This window comes from Camellia sinensis, chromosome 13 (assembly GCF_055761805.1).
Source record: "Camellia sinensis isolate YWXY chromosome 13, ASM5576180v1, whole genome shotgun sequence".
In the NCBI taxonomy this organism is placed as follows: Eukaryota; Viridiplantae; Streptophyta; class Magnoliopsida; order Ericales; family Theaceae; genus Camellia; species Camellia sinensis.
Window position 1 is genome coordinate 20,641,247 of NC_138973.1, and position 16,437 is coordinate 20,657,683.

The 16,437-nt window shown below is 36.8% G+C and overlaps 1 protein-coding gene across 1 annotated transcript; it reads left to right on the plus strand.

Annotated features, from left to right (window-relative positions):
* Positions 1-1,495: 1,495 nt before the first annotated feature.
* Positions 1,496-7,374, plus strand: LOC145805240 (subtilisin-like protease Glyma18g48580). The gene is made up of 4 exons (XM_082900330.1): positions 1,496-1,590; positions 2,164-2,258; positions 5,989-6,053; positions 7,132-7,374. Exons 1-4 carry the CDS (start codon positions 1,496-1,498, stop codon positions 7,372-7,374), a joined length of 498 nt encoding a protein of 165 aa, XP_082756456.1.
* The last annotated feature ends 9,063 nt before the right edge of the window (positions 7,375-16,437 follow it).

Consider the following 16,437-nt stretch of genomic DNA (forward strand, 5'->3'; position numbering starts at 1 on the left):
GGTTACGGAGCTAAACCCATAGGGGCGGGTTTGGGTCGTGACAACACACTGACATTTCTCAACAAAGTTGCCCCTCTCTCTCTCTTTGTCTCTCCTCTCTCTTATTTTCTCTCACGCCGTCGCCTCCTCCTCCTTTTCCCTTTCACACCGACGCCTCCTCCTCCCTTTCCTTTCACACCGATGCCTCCTTTTCTACCATCACCATTGTGACTTCTGCGACCACCATAACTGCCGCAACCACCTTTGTCATTGCCCCCTCTCTCTCTTATCTTCTCTTTTTCTCTTTGCCTTCCTGTCGATCTTCACCAATCTTCCTTCTGGTCGTAGATCTGAGATCACCACCGTGGTTCGGCAGTAAACAGAGTTCAACACCGTATTAGCGTTACTGCTCCAACAAAGTCCAATCTAGATTTGTCGAGTTAGCATTGGTTGTGTATCCAAGATCTCAGATCTGCCTTGAACATGTTTGTATATATATGTGCATATATATATATAATATTCTTTGTTCTTTTTGTAAAAAAATTCCAACTTGTATTATAAATTTGATGGCCTATTCTGAGGCACACAATTTCATCCAAGTCGTATACCATCAACAAGGTCGACCCTGACTTATTAGGGGCCTAAGGAGAATTTTTTAAATTGAGCCCTTCATATATCATTATCTAAAAAAGAAAAAAAAATTGTTTAGATAAAAGGATAAAAATTTCAACAATGATAGAGACCACTAATTTTGAAACTCTAAAACGATCACTAATGACATGGCACTCAATAAAAAAAGAAAAAAAATACAACACCAAGGCCAAAATATCAAATCATTCATGGTGGGACCCACTGCCACATCATTAGTGGTAGCACTAATTAGTGCTCTCCCTCATTTTCCTAAAAATTTATTTCTATTGCATTACAATTTAACAAAATTTAGATAACAAATATATATATCTATATAATAAGGCACAAAGGTTTTTGAAAATATGTTAGAGACAATTGTCCTACTAGGACATTTTAATGGTCTTGATTCTTTTCTATATTTAGATGGACAGCTGAGGTGAAAACCTTCTCTCTCACCCTACCTGAATTTCCCGTCCAAGAGCCACAAACTTTGCAACCACCCATCCTTATCTTATCTGTCGCACCTTACCTTTCTACATTTTAAATTTCAAAACACACTCATCCACTCCCTACAAAAAAGGAATTTTGGATTAAGAGAAACCAAAAATGTCGTTTTCAAAACTCTCATCCTTTCTTGTTCTATTCATTCTTTTCTTTCTTTTCTTCTAAACGCCGGCTTTTGCAGCCAACTGGTAATTTGGCTTCCTCTAAATTTTGAAACCCAGTATGGTTAAAAAGTTTTACCTCGCAATTCAATGTATATCCTACAATTATATTTTTTATTGTTTCTTTTAATATCCAATTTATGGACAGCTTTTTTTCCCCTTCTTTTTTTCCATCTAATTGATGCTTATTAACATATCAAATACAGTCATATATAGTGTACATGGGAGTGCATTCACATGGACTAGAAGATGCAGAGGCTACTGTTAGCAAGGTGAAAGATTCACATTGCCAGTTTCTTGCATCCTTATTGGGAAGGTATGGAATTTGGTATATTATATCTCTACTTCTGTATATGGGAACAACTATACAAGTCACATTTTTTTTTTCAAATTTAAAAATAATAAAAAAAACAATAATGACTTGGGCCCCATTTTTTTCCCACCCCCTTGACCCGCTTTTCACTTGATTGGTCACTTTCTTTCTTTTTTTTCTTTATTCTTTTTTTTCCCTTCTCCTCCAATCACCACCCGTCACATGTGTGTGTGGGGGGGGGGGTGGAGGTGGTGATTGGAGGGGGTTTCAATCATCACTCTTTTTTTTTTGAATTCTTTATTTTTTTTTTAATGAATTCTTAATTACGTAATTTTTTTTTAAAATATTTTTGGTCAATCTTGTGTAGATGAATTTTTAAATAAAAAAAAATTGAAAATGCCAAAATAATTAATTGTATTTTCTGAATTTTTAAAAAAATTTCAGTTCATCTCATCAACTAAAATCTAAAAATTTAAAACTTTTTAAAAAGTATGAAAAAAAAAGTCACAAAAACAAAAATAAATAATTAAAAAAAAAAACTAAACTAAACATCCCCTTATAATGTTGGTGCAATAGTGAGACGGCCAAAGAGGCAATATTTTACTCTTACTCTCGAGATATCAACAGTTTTGTTGCAACTCTTGAGGACGAGGAAGCAGCAGCAATTGTAAGTATGTACAAACATGATAAACTCTTGATGATGACGACGAGGCAGATGTATTTGGAGGTTTTTTTTTATGATGATGATGGCTTTTGGTGAGAGAGAATGAGTGGCATCAGAGACTTTTTGGGTTGTGTGTTTCTAACCTTAAGATGTGCTTGGTTTTTTTTTTTTTTTTTTTTTTTTAAAGTTCTGTTTGTTCTTTATTTATATAGATTTTTTTTTAATGTAGGGTTTGGATTTAATTTTTTAAAAAGTTTTGGATCTAAAATAATATTTGATCTTCATAAAATCGGTTTTGATTTTAGTTTGATTTATGAAATGGATTTAATTCCTTAATGGAAATGAGTGTTGATTTTTTATGATTTTGAAATAGGGTTTGGAATGGGTGTTGAAAATATATTTGTTTGGTCTAATTTTTCAGACATTATTTTTAGATTGGTTTTCGTTTGTTATTACTCAATTTTTTTTCCCTCCATATTTTAGTCATTTTTTTGGGGGTGCTTTTTAGATATATCAAAATTAGATGCATTTAAAAAGTAAAATACGAAAAAAATTCATTAAAAAAAACAAAAATCCAAATAAAAATGCACAGATTTTTGTTTGAATTTTTTTTATTGTTAGAATTTTTTAATATTTTAGTCAATTTGTTTTACTTTTCAAATATATTTAGATTAGGTGCATTTAAAAAGTACAAAAAAATGAGTAAAATACAAAAAAAAAAATCCAATAAAATAAATGAAAATACCTTTAAAACAATTTTTGAAAAATCAAACCAAACAATTTACACTACAACAAAAATCAATTTTGGCGACGTTTTTTAGCAACCAAATTGAATTTAGTTGCCAATTATATGTTTTTGGCGACAATATATGTGTTGGTTGCCAAAAAATACACTATTAGCAACAAATATCTCAATTGGTCGCCAAAAATGGTTGGCGCCAATTTAATTTTGTGCGCGGGAGCGCTAAAAAAGTTTTGGCGACGAAATTAATATATGGCGACGAAACTGTTTGTCGCCAATTGTGACTTTTTGGCGACAGAATTAAAATAGTTGCTGAAAGATGAGTAATATTTATGGCAGCATAATTATTTTCGTCGCCAATAAATATCTTATCAAAACGACGTCGTTTTGAATTTGTCTTCTTTTTTTTTTTTTAATTTTAAATGATAAACAAGATTGACCTAAAATGAGTCTCCTTCGTCTTCTCATTCCACGACCTGAAGCGGCACAATAGAAGACAAAGAGGTATGTCTTCTCTCCCTCTTCTTCGTCTCTCTTTCCCTCTCCCTCTCCTTCTCCCTCTCACTCTCACTCTCTCACTGTCTCATCTGCCTCTCTTTCTTCTTTATCATCAATTTCATTCTCTTGTTCGGTATTGCAAAACACAACACAACATTGATGTTGGGATTGATTTTTCCCTCACTCTCTCACACTCTCTCATCTTCCTCTTTTTTGTTCTTTGTCATTAATCTAATTTTTCGGACTGATATTCTGATTTTTCGGACTGATATTGTGATTTTCGGGTCTGATATATTCTAATTTTTGGACTGATTTTGGAACTGATTTTCGGGACTGGTATATTCTGATTTTCGAGACTGGTATATTCTGATGCCCTCTTCCAATGATCAATTAAATTGGTTGGTTGCATTGGAAGAGGGCATACCACTCTGGAAATTGGTTGGTTGTAGTCCTATTAAGTGTTTATAATTAGTTCTTTTCTCGTCACATTGTCCAGGAGGTAATAACATTGAGGATCTGGCTTCTATTGATTCACTAAATTATTTTCCTAACTTGATGGTAAGGTTTTGTAATGTGAGCTGTTTGTCATGTTCTTAAACTTTTGATCAATTATTGGATTTGACAAAAATCTGTTTTGCAGTGGTGTAATGTTGAATCATATGAAAATTTAATAATGAATATTGGGTCCAAATTGCTGCCTGCTATATCTACTTGAATTATTCTTTTTAATCCAAGTATTTTGAGTTGTTATGTGTTGCTACAGGACTATGTTATTTATTAATTACAAAACCATGTTTCCAATTCAGAGTAAAGTCTGTGACTAACTTTGTAATGTTTTCAAATCACCTTTTTCTTCTAGCAATCTATATGTTTTTTGATGACCCTTGTTTTGTCTGCTGTAACAAATATTTGCCATGTTAGGTCCATCTGCAGGTTGATTACCCATTTAGTGGACTTCATCTGTTATTTGATTTTTTTCCCTCTTAAAGAAAGAAATGTATGATTTAAGAATGTTGAGTTTTACAACAATACTTGTTGCGGGGGTATGAGGTGCTCTAGAGTTAAGTTGATTGGAAACTTAAAAAATACAGATTTTTTTTTTTGGGGGAATACTTACATCTGGTTAACAATATTTCTTCTTCTTTTATTTATTTGTTTTATATTATATATACAAGCAACTGAGAATCCTGTTATAGGTCCAGTTAAAATTGATTAGGAAAATGATGTAAATTTTGCGACACTGTTATCCTCCATCACACTGTGGCATGACACATTCCATATTATATGCTATTTATTTTTATTATTTTTTGGTTGGTGGTCATTTCATTGATTTAGGCAAAGCTATAGATGAAAGAACTTCTAGAAAGTAAGGGATATTCCATTATTCCTATAATTGAGCACTAAGATATTCTGTAATGTTCACCCATTTCTGACCAAAACCTTAAAACAACTTTACCTAATCAAACGTGAAGGACGTTTGTGGTTGACAATCAGCTATTGCAGCCAGGTACATAAGGTTTTGCCGAAGCCTTGCTTGGTTCTGTAGTGAAGGAAAAAGGTTGTAAAAACCCCCTTACGCAATTATGCAATGATTGTTGGGAGCATCTAGAAAAAAGAACATGAGAGGACAAAAAGGCAAGAAATTTGGTAGTAATGTCATTTCATGACAAAGTTAAGAATCTATTCCAAAACAGAGTCATAGTCATTTAAATTTAAGCTGGGATACATACTCTCCATTTTCACTCAGTTTCCCAGAATTCTGGTTCTCAAGAATCTTCAAAATCAACCATTTGTTCTCGTCCAAATACTGCACATGCAAATCCAGCATGTGACAAAATGCAGAAGTTTGGTAGAGTTAATTAAGTAAAAGTAATATCCTATTTATGAATTTGATAAACAAAAAGATTAATACTATAATGAAAACGTCTAGCTAAACAGTTGATCGGCTAAAACCGTTAGATATTCTGTCTTGTGTACAATCATCACAAAGAATGTGAAGCTAATAATCACTAGCATACTTGCAAAAAGTTTAGGAGCATAGAAATTTTTGACAAAATCAAACATAGATATCTGAGTTTGATTTTGTGAGTAATGAATGCTACACTTGTCACTTTTTTATACCACATTAATGTGCCACTTCATGGTTCTATACTGTATTGAAAATAAACATGAGTGGTGAGCAGTGGCAAAGTAAGAATTTCAACTTAGAAGAGGCACAATTGAATTAAAATCTTGGTAAAAATCGCAATCTAACTTAATTTTTATTTGATGGTAAGACTAAAAATTAATGAGATTGCAAAGATATATTTAAATATAAATTTAGGTTAACTGGTCATTATCAGTATTATTATATTTAAATATAAGTTTAAGTTAATTGATCATTATTTGTATTATTAATAATTTGATCATATAACATTAATTTCATGTCCACTCTCCATTAATTTAATGTATAGTGCGATTTTAATTTAAACTTTGATTTACAATTCAAATGTTATAGGTTATTGGCTAATGCAAAGAGATAAAAAAGCTGCAATCATTTGTTGGGGGCAATTACTACATCAAGTAAGCTTTGACTATATTTTAGGGCATTTTTAATTTATTTATCAAGCTAGTCATTTTAGTTTCTACACCTATGATCTTGAAACTATATAACCTTATTAAATTTAATAAGTTTGGTTGCCAAAAAAATGGGTAGAATTATTCATAGTTTAAATAAGTTGAAACAAAAATTTGATTATCTCAAAGTTTAGGAAAGTTGTTTTGACTTTTGTTTTTATTTTTAGTATGCAATAAATTGCACCAAACACTATATATATTTTAACTAAACATTGTCTATTTAAATTTTAATAAAAAATTCAAAGTGCACAGTGAGACCTATCAAATGTGTAAGTCTCACCCCATATGTGAGTTGTGCCTTATTCTGTGATCAAATTTTATGTATATAAAAGAGTTTAAATCCACTTTTCTGATTAGTTCTGTTTATATAGATAATAATTGTGTATTTCGAAAGCATACTATGTTTGTGGTGATGCTGTAAAAGGGTATCCTTTTGTTGCACCAAATGATAATAACCTCACATTAAAGGCCATTAATTGGTGCATTAGCAAAAGTCTTAGGTTATTAAAGCACCAGAACATGCATTTGGACTTTTTGAGTTCATTGCCCTGTTCCTAGTCACTTTCCAACATTGAATAAATTAATGGTATGTGGTATTTAAAACTGAACATGCATTTGGACTTTTTGAGTTCATTGCCCCGTTCCCTGTGGTACAAATTCTTACATTTTAACCCCTTGTGGACTGTCACTGTGTATTTAAACACGAAAATGTCATCCAAGTGGTTGATTTTCATTATAAGATTCTTGTTTCTAAGGTTAGTGGTAACACAATGCTTGAAATGTACACAAAACTACACAAAGGCATATTGGAGTTCCTACTACATATGGAAGGGCTTATTATAGTTAGTTTTTGGTTAGTGTTGATCAATTCAAAATTTTTGAACTGTGTGGCATGATCGAAGTTATCTAGCCCCATTACTATCAAGTTATCTCTTGCTTTAGCTGAATTTTCAGTGTTTTTTTTTTTGTCTATTAATTGATCATTTTCTCGAGTTAAGTCTCTATGGTTATTTTGTGTTATTAGCTATTCACCCTTCATGAAGTTTCTCCAAATTCTAAATACAAGCCAAGATATAACTCTGGTCAATGTTACATGGACCCTTCAATTCTCCCTAGTGTACCTGTGTTCACACTATGTGACAAGGACAAGGGTGTGGGAGCGTCCAACCCCATAACCAAATTAGATACTTGGAAGAAGAAGCAGCAGCAGCTTACATTTGATAATAAACTACTAATAATTGTCATCTCACCCAAGTGGGAGAGATAAATTCCCTTTGTCCCCTAAATCTCACTTAATTTCCAGTACATTGTCACATAAAAACATCTTATGCCATAACATTATATACTACACAATATACTTAATTTCCAGCAGCAGTTTTCTGATTTATTTCCAAAAATTGAAAGAAGATTTTCCATTGGCTAAAAAAGCTGGAACTAGAGAATATAAGTTTAGTGATGTAATTTCATGCACATACACCATGCACCTACACACTCAACACTCAGACACACAATGTTATCCCTCTCTAAACACAAATTCAATTATTGATTTTTGGTGTTGTCCATGAATCATGACGTGTTTAAACTTTTGAAGAAAAAGTTGGACTTATCATACATGCCCACAGTGGTTAGTTTCCTCCATTACCTAGTGATCTTACTTATACCTACCTTCCTGTAGTTGTGTTCAAGTTGGTCATCTATTGCCCTAATTCAGTTTGAATGTGTAGGTGAACTTTTTTTGAGACCATTTCTGTTGACATGATTTATATACGTACGGAACTCCTGAACTATTTTTCCTTGTGTAATGGTGTTTGGTATGGTTTCTTGTATTTTTAGGTTGTTTTTGTTGCTATAAAACAAATATATGTATATACATATATGTTGGTTTTTATTATCATCCGTGAGTCGAAAATCTGTGTGTGTGTTTCTGACAAGGATGATCTTTGCAAGGGTAAAGCAAACAGCTGATTGAGGGAATGCATTATAGTTTGTCTTGTTTGTTATTTTAAATATTCAATATCTTAGCAATATTCTTAATACATTTAATTTACAGATTTCTTTGATTGGTTACAGACTACCATATCTTAGCCTGGAACCTTGCCTAAAGACTTTTTGTTCAGACTAATAACCTTTTGATTCAGTTGCTTAATTATTTTGCTAGCTAGGTCCAAATGAACCTTGGTAATACTTGTATGATTATATCAGTTTCTCACTTTCTCTAGCTTGTTCTGTTTGCAGATTCTCAATTTAAATAATCTTCTTTTGCTTTTTGGACCAAAGTCACTTCTACTCACTTTTCTGTCTATTAAATTTTACATGTTTCCTTATGCAGAATCTATTCCAATCATGATCCACATAGATTAGGTGAATGGCTGTATTTTCTATACTATGCAGATGGCATTTTGTGTCCTAAAACATATGCAGGCTCCCAATTATTTGCTAGTCAATCATAGAGGGCTTCACTCAAAACACTTTTTTTTTTTTGGTATTAAACTCTTTCTATCATACTATGAGTCTCCCTAGTTGCGATATAGATTAGGAATGTCAATTTGTCCTGCTCTGCTCCTGTCTCAACCTTATATCCCCTATCCCAATAATAGAACGGGGAGGGAATGGGATTTGTTTCTCCCACCTCACTTTCCCCACTTCTGTCCCAATTTTATTAATACCAATGACAGCTGCACAGGTTGCCCCGCATAGCAATGACAACTGCCAGTCAAAACGAAGTTGTTTTCCTTTGTGGAAGACCACCATATAATTTGACTTATAGTTCCTTATACTATACAATGTGATCATGTGTACATGCAGCATCTTTAAATTAAATGTTAAATTAAAAAAATGTATTACAATAATTATAAAAACTTCAACTTTCATTAAACAAATAATTAAAATACATAAACATACTCATCATAGAGAAGTACACACAGGAACATAATCTGAATTTCATGATTCTACCCTTGTAGGCCCTATCCCAATAATAGAACGGGGAGGGAATTGGATCTTCGATTAGAAAATTAGAAGAAAAATTGTAAAATACAAGACTTAAAAGGCCCGTTCGGGGGCCGAAATTGCGAAATGATCACTGAAACCATCGAAACTTGGCACAGACAGCTTGTTCAAGCCGAAATAGACTTGTAGGAACAAATGGGACCTCGATTGAATCTCTGGCTAGAAAATTAGAAGGAATATTGTAAAACACAAGACTTAAAAGGCCCGTTCGGGAGCCGAAATTGCGAAATGACCACCGGAACCACCAAAACTTGGCATGGACGGATTTTTCAAGCCTAAATAGACTTGTAGGAACAAACGAGACCTCGATTGGATTTCCAGTTAAAAAATTAAAAGGAAAAATGTAAAACACAAGACTTAAAAGGCCCGTTCGGGGGCGAAAATTTTGAAATGACAACCGAAACCACCGAAACTTGGCACGGATAGCTTGTTCAAGCCTAAGTAGACTTCTTGGAACAAACGGGACCTCAATTGGATCTCCGGTTAGAAAATTAAAAGGAAAATTGTAAAACACAAGACTTAAAAGGCCCATTCGGGGGCTGAAACTGCGAAATGACCACCGAAACCACCGAAACTTGGCACGGACAGCTTGTTCAAGCCTAAATAGACTTGTAGGAACAAACGGGACCGTGATTGGATTTTCGATTAAAAAATTAGAAAGAAAATTGTAAAACACAAGACTTAAAAGGCCCGTTCGGGGGCCAAAATTTCAAAATGACCACCGAAACCACCAAAACTTGGCACAGGCAGCCTTTTCAAGCCTAAATAGACTTGTAGGAACAAACGGGACCTCTATTGGATCTCCGGTTAGAAAATTAGAAGGAAATTGTAATACACAAGACTTAAAAGGCTCGTTCAGGAGCTGAAATTGCGAAATGACAACCGAAACCACCAAAACTTGGCACGGACAGCTTGTTCAAACCTAAATAGACTTGTAGAAACAAACGGGACCTCGATTGGATTTTCAATTAGAAAATTAGAAGAAAAAATGTAAAACACAATATTTAAAAGGCCCGTTCGGGGGCCAAAATTGTAAAATGACCACTGAAACCACTGAAACTTGGCCCGGGTAGCTTGTTCAAGCCTAAATAGAGTTGTATGAGCAAACAACACCCGATTGGACGTCCCATTACAAAATTAAAATCAAAATTGTGAAGTTCATATCGAGGTTTTTTTTTTTTTTTTTGTCAATCTAATATTGTTTTTTCTCTTTTCATGTGATAGATTGGCAATGGTGGAAAATAGTTTGGGCTGCATCAGAAGATTTGATTTTGTGTTATTGGAAATATTTTGACATAGGATTTTGGTAAATGATTTATGGATTAAATGTTTAGTCTCAAAATATTTGGTGTTGTGTTTTTGCAAATATTTTGACATAGGATTTTAGTAAATGACTTGTTGGTTAGATGTTTAACATCAAAATATTTGGTTGTAATTTTGAAAATGTTTTGACATAGGATTTGGTAAAGTATTTATGGGTTTGATGTTCGTAGTTTGTAAGTACTTTGGTATGCATGTTTTAGATTGCCAGAGAATTGTAATTATGTTTATTGGGATTTTTCATAGCTATTAATTTTGAATTAGTATGAATGTCTTGCACATGTGTATTATTATTTACATTACATTTGTATATATATTGTGTACAGGAAAACAGGTGTTTTGGATTATTTTGAACAGGAAAATTATTAAAATCAAAATTTGTGTACTGAATCTTTAGTGACAGGTGGTATTTTGGTCGCTGTTAATATATTTGGCGATAACATATTGTTTTTGTCGCTAAAAGTTAGTAGTTATTCCAAGAACTTTTAGTAACCAAAATTTACTTGTCGCTAAAAACGTGATTTTTAGCGACCAAATTAGTTTTGTCGTTAAATAGTACTTTTGGCGATGCATTTATTTGTCGCTAAAACTACATAGCCTATCCAAATTTTAACTTTTTAGCAACAAATTGTAATTTTATAGCGACAAAATATATGATTTTTGGCGACAATTTTGCTTGTTGCTAAATGTCTACCTACGGTGACAATTTTTGATTTCGTCGCCAATACTTTTAGTGACAAGCCTTTGGCAACAAGTTGTATTTTTGTCGCCGATTCTTTTGGCAACGGAATTTGTACTTTTGGCGACAAATTTTTGGGCCACCAAATGTGTTTTTTGTTGTAGTGTTATTTTTGTCAAATTAATTTCTATTTTTTCAAAAAAATCAAAAAATAATTTAAAAAATCAAACGAAACCGCTATATCATGTATTATTTTTAATATAAATTCAATAAAATTAATAATTTTAATAAAAAATATTAACTTTGATATTAGAATAATTTGAAGACATTTCATCATAAAATACTAACATTTAATTTTTTAATAAAAATTTAAATAAATTTAATGAGCTAAATTTTTAATACATATAATAGCATTATAGTAGATATTAAAATTTACTCACAAAACTTAAGAAAATTTGAAAAAGTTTTTGAAATGGGTGTTGAACTAAGGGACTCATCGTCACTTTCGCTCTGTGGCTGTCCACTACCTTTGAAAAGGAAAATCTTAACATTATGTCTTAATAATTTTATTTTGATTTATATTTTAATCTCATTATTAATTGCACCGTACCTTCAGGCACGGGCATACACTAGTATATATATATAATAGTTGAATTTCAATTAGTTGAATCGAATTTTTATTTTTTAGCTTACCAATGCTATAAGAACAAAAATTAATTAGGGGTAAGGATGTGAATTTTTTACACAACTCAAGCAATATATAAAATTAGCAAGTTAAGGTTGACTATTTTTCAACATGAATCCAAGTATGACACGACTCAATAATATGAATTATTAGTTATATATTTTAATGTTCACTAAGGGAAGCCATGATAATTTTTTAATCTTTTATTTAACTCCATCTAACTGAATAAAAAAAATATGTAAAATAATAATTAAGGCTAATATCTTTTTTTCATTTAAGATATTTTTTTTGGTTACCTATTTTAAAGTCAATCTAGTAAAAAAATATAGTAATAAGGTACAATTTTTTTTAATTAGAAAAATGCAATTGAATTAAAATCAAACATTCTATGAATAATTTCATTTAGTAGAAATAAATTTTTATAAAATTCAACTTGACGTGGTTAGGCCCACAAAGGTCATAGCCCACTATGAACAACCCAAGCCCATCACTTAGAGCCCAACACATAACCCAACTGATAAGATCCTGAACAGTTGGAAGCCAACGTGGCACGAAGAACCAATGATATTCAGACATGTGGCAGGTAAAGGACAAGCCACATCAGCAGACAAAGATCTGCAAAGTTATTGCCACTGCACATCGTAATAAATGCACTTTTCTTTGATTTGCTAGGCGCGCAGTTCCTCATTGCTAGTCATAGCCTCTTAATGCCGCTCAATGGCGACCGCGTAGGCCCTTTGAGCCTCCCACAACTTCTTCTGCTTGCCAGCCAGCTGGAACTCGAGCGACACAACCTGGCGGCGTTCGTCTTCTAGCTCCAACTTGACCTCGATCAGCTTGGCTTGGGCTCAGTCGGCAACATTGCGGTGAACAATGGCCAACACTTACATCTTTTTAGCTCTTTCAGCTTCCTGCTAACCTCTGGAGCACGCGCTTTACGCAGCCTTCTTCCACCCTACACTCTCCCTTGTGAAGTTTGCAAGTTGAGCCTTGGCCTCATCCGACTTAACCTTTGCAGCCGCCGCCTTTCTTAGCAGAGCCCCAGCTAAGGTGGTTACCTCCATTTGGGCAGAGCATAACCCCCTTAGCAGCTCAGCCTCATTGAACCTGGCCACCGAGCGAACGGTTGCATCATCCACTATCCCTACAAGGCGATCTGCAACTGCCTTGGCTGAGCCTTTTTCTCCCTCCAGACGCCCAGACACCGTGTGGGCGTGGTAGATAGCAGTCGTCAGCCTGGCCCCCCTCCTTGGGGTGCAGGACCCCTCTGGGGCTGTTCCTCTACCCTTGGCTCAGGGCCAGTTGCCCCACCCTCTACTTGAACTTCTTGGGCGATCGACACCACTACGGGGACGACCTTCACGACCTCTGAGGCGACCTCCACCATTCCTGAGGCAACCACCCCTCTTGGGACCTCCCTCACTTCCTCCTCATCTGCCTCCTAGGCCATAGGGGTCTTCTCTGCCGTCATCTCCTTCCTCATCTTCAAGGTAGGCTCCCCTTCACTCATCCCCACCTTTCTTTTCTTATTCCCCGCACTGCCCATCTCCTTGGCCCTTTGCTTCAAAGGATCAATCGGGGGCGGTCGTGGCTCAGATTTACCTAAGTCTTTTTCCTCCAGCAATTTTGGGCGCGGTCGGATCCTCTCCCACGCAATCGGCTTCTGCGATCGGTCTTCTTGCGCCTCCTTGAACTTACTGGCTTGAGCGAGGATGGTCTTATCCTCCGCCTCTTGTGCCTTCCTTCTCGCCTCTAATTCTGCCCGGTCGAGGTCTCCACTGTTCGGTTCAGGACCCAACCCTGCCACAAACAAGGCTGACGGCTGAACAAGCTCGTCCCACTTGGCCCCTTCCTTCTCCCACCATTCATTCACCCTCTTCACCCTCTGCTCCGCTGTTGCCCCTAGTCTTGGCTCCATCAACTTGGTGGGCACTTTCCAAACTGTACGCACCCCAACCCCTCCATTGGCGGACACATAGAACCACCGCGGCCTCCACCCTTTGATCGATGATGGCAGCCCCGCCACCAACCCCTTCCCTGTTGTTGCCTGCAGGGTAACCCAAGTCTCCTGCTGCCCTGACGCCTTGTAGCACACAAAAAACTCGTCCACTGTCATTTCAGCCCCTCGTTCGCCTTCGGCCACGTACTCGCACAAGCCAGCAAGATCTTCTACGCGTTGGGCATTAGCTGGCCTGGGGCTACCTCCAACCAGTTCAATACATCCACCACTATCCGGGGGAGGGGCAATCTTAACCCTTCCTTCAGCGCCTCCTCGTACAGGGCGAACTCCTCCGGTCGAGCATCAGACGCCCTCTCTTTTAATTCCGGCAGCTTCAACTCTACCTCTGCGGGAATCTGGTATTTCTCCCGCATCCCCTCCAACTCTTTCGCGGTAATGATCGACTTATCAGCCTTTGTATGCCAATGATCTGGCTCCACCTGGCTTATCGGCATTGGGGCCGCCATCATGGTGGAAAAATGAGATCGTACCGTTGGCTCTCCTACCCTCTCTATTTGCCTCTCCGCCTTGTACTGCTCTGCTAACTCCACCGCATCGTCATCCCCAAGTGGATCAACCCTGGCGATTCCAATTTCTTCTTGGGCCATCTCTGTGATGTGTCTGCGAATAGCTTCGGATGCGGGCGCAAGGAAATTCAAAAAATGTCATAGAGGTGTATCGTCAGCAACAAAGGAGTTAACACTTGAAATGTTTTGATTTTTTGCAAAGAAGTAGGTAAATCGAATAATACCAAAAGCCCAAGGTTTGCCCGTATTCCAAGGGTCACAATTAATTTTTGCTAGTTTGAAAACTTTTCAAAACATCTGCAAAAACTGTCTTTTCAACACCCATCATGACTTATCGTTTCATTTCTGGCCCAACGCCTAATCTCCCCCCCAACGAGATGCTGCCACGTGTACGATCACGATTCACTGCCACCCCCCCTTAGCTGTCTTTTCCACTTCAAGTCATCACGCGACATGCCGCCTCTTGAGCCTCGCGCCCCCCCACCTCAACCTTCACGGTCGGTCCTCCTCATGGTCGGCCCTCCCACTCGGCCACCCTGCGCAGTCGGTTCTCCTCATTATCGGCCCATCCACTCGGCCACCCTTTGTGGTCGGTCCTCCTCATGGTCGGCCCTCTCCCCTCCACGAGATGCTGCCATGTATACGATCACGATTCACTGTCGCCCCCCATAGCTGTCTTTTCCACTTCAAGTCATCACGTGACATGCCGCCTCTTGAGCCCCGTGCCCCCCACCTCAACCTTCACGGTCGGTCCTCCTCATGGTCGGCCCTCCCACTCGGCCACCCTACGCGGTCGGTTCTCCTCATTATCGGCCCATCCACTCGGCCACCTTTTGCGGTCGGTCCTCCTCATGGTCGGCCCTCCCACTCGACCACCCTTCGCGGTCGGTCCTTTTCATAGTCGGCCCTTCCACTCGACCACCCTTCGCGGTCGGTCCTCCTTATCTTCTCCATTAGTATTCCCTTCGTTGGGCTAAAGCTACACTTGGGAATGGGGGACTACTGACGTGGTTAGGCCCACAAAGGTCATAGACCACTATGAACAACCCAAGTCCAACACATAACCCAACTAATAAGATCCTGAACAGTTGGAAGCCAACATGGCACAAAGAACCAATGATATTCAGACATGTGGCATGTAAAGGATAAGCCACATCAGCAGACAAAGATCTGCAAAGTTATTGCCACTGCACATCGTCATTAATGTAGTCCATCACAGCACTTATTACGACAACACCTCTCCGTCGAAACAACACCCTCTCACCTTGAACAAGGTAAGCTACAACATAGACTTTTGGCCAAGGTGGCAGGTCAGAAGGGACGGCGAAATGATTACCAGAGGATATAAGCAGACGTTGAAGACAAGAAGAAGGTTAAATTTTTCTATCTCCAATTCATATCTCTACATTACACTTCTCTCTCTCTAAATTGCTCGTCGGATGATTCGCTGGGGGACTCCCTGTTCCCCTGTTGAACTTGTGTGCAGGTTCTCTGGTGGGCTTGAACACTCAGTTACCGGTTGAAGAAGCGTGGATTAGTCCGACCCATTCCACCTGGGACCCGTTGTGTAGTAACTGTATCATCACAACTTATGGGAAAAATTTTAATCTCTCCATACACTTGCTAAGTTAATTTTAACTAAAAGTGAAAGTTTTCACATTAAATATCAATCGGACACAAATCAAAATAATACCATACGATAACATGATAATAAATGAATTGAGCTAGTATTGAAGTAATTATGAAATAATACAATATGATACACTCTCTTAATTGGATACCCTAAATTTTATTCAAAATTGAGGGCCTGAGACGATTGCCTTAGTCGCCTCACCCCAGGACCGGCCCTAACCATCTATGTATGAAGAAAAGTTCAACTTATTATATCAATTATCGATAACAGGCTTTTCAACCCCCCCCCCAAAAAAAAAGAACCGGGCTTTTCAAACTTTTAGTCTTAGCGTTATGGTTTTAACAATTATATCAATTAATGTAATCTAAAAAAGTGTATGATGTCAATCAACCACCAAATTGATTTTTCTACAAAGAAACATTTTATTTTCATGAGCTCTTAATGGAGCTACTGTGGTGGAAAAGTGTAGTAGTAAACTTGA

Bases quoted from the DNA above. Each gene is read 5' to 3' on its own strand.
- LOC145805240 (XM_082900330.1), top strand. From the start codon at position 1,496: ATGGGAGTGCATTCACATGGACTAGAAGATGCAGAGGCTACTGTTAGC. The intron at 1,591-2,163 runs GTATGGAATTTG...TTGGTGCAATAG, and splicing joins CTTGCATCCTTATTGGGAAG to TGAGACGGCCAAAGAGGCAA. The intron at 6,054-7,131 runs GTAAGCTTTGAC...TTGTGTTATTAG, and splicing joins GGGGGCAATTACTACATCAA to CTATTCACCCTTCATGAAGT.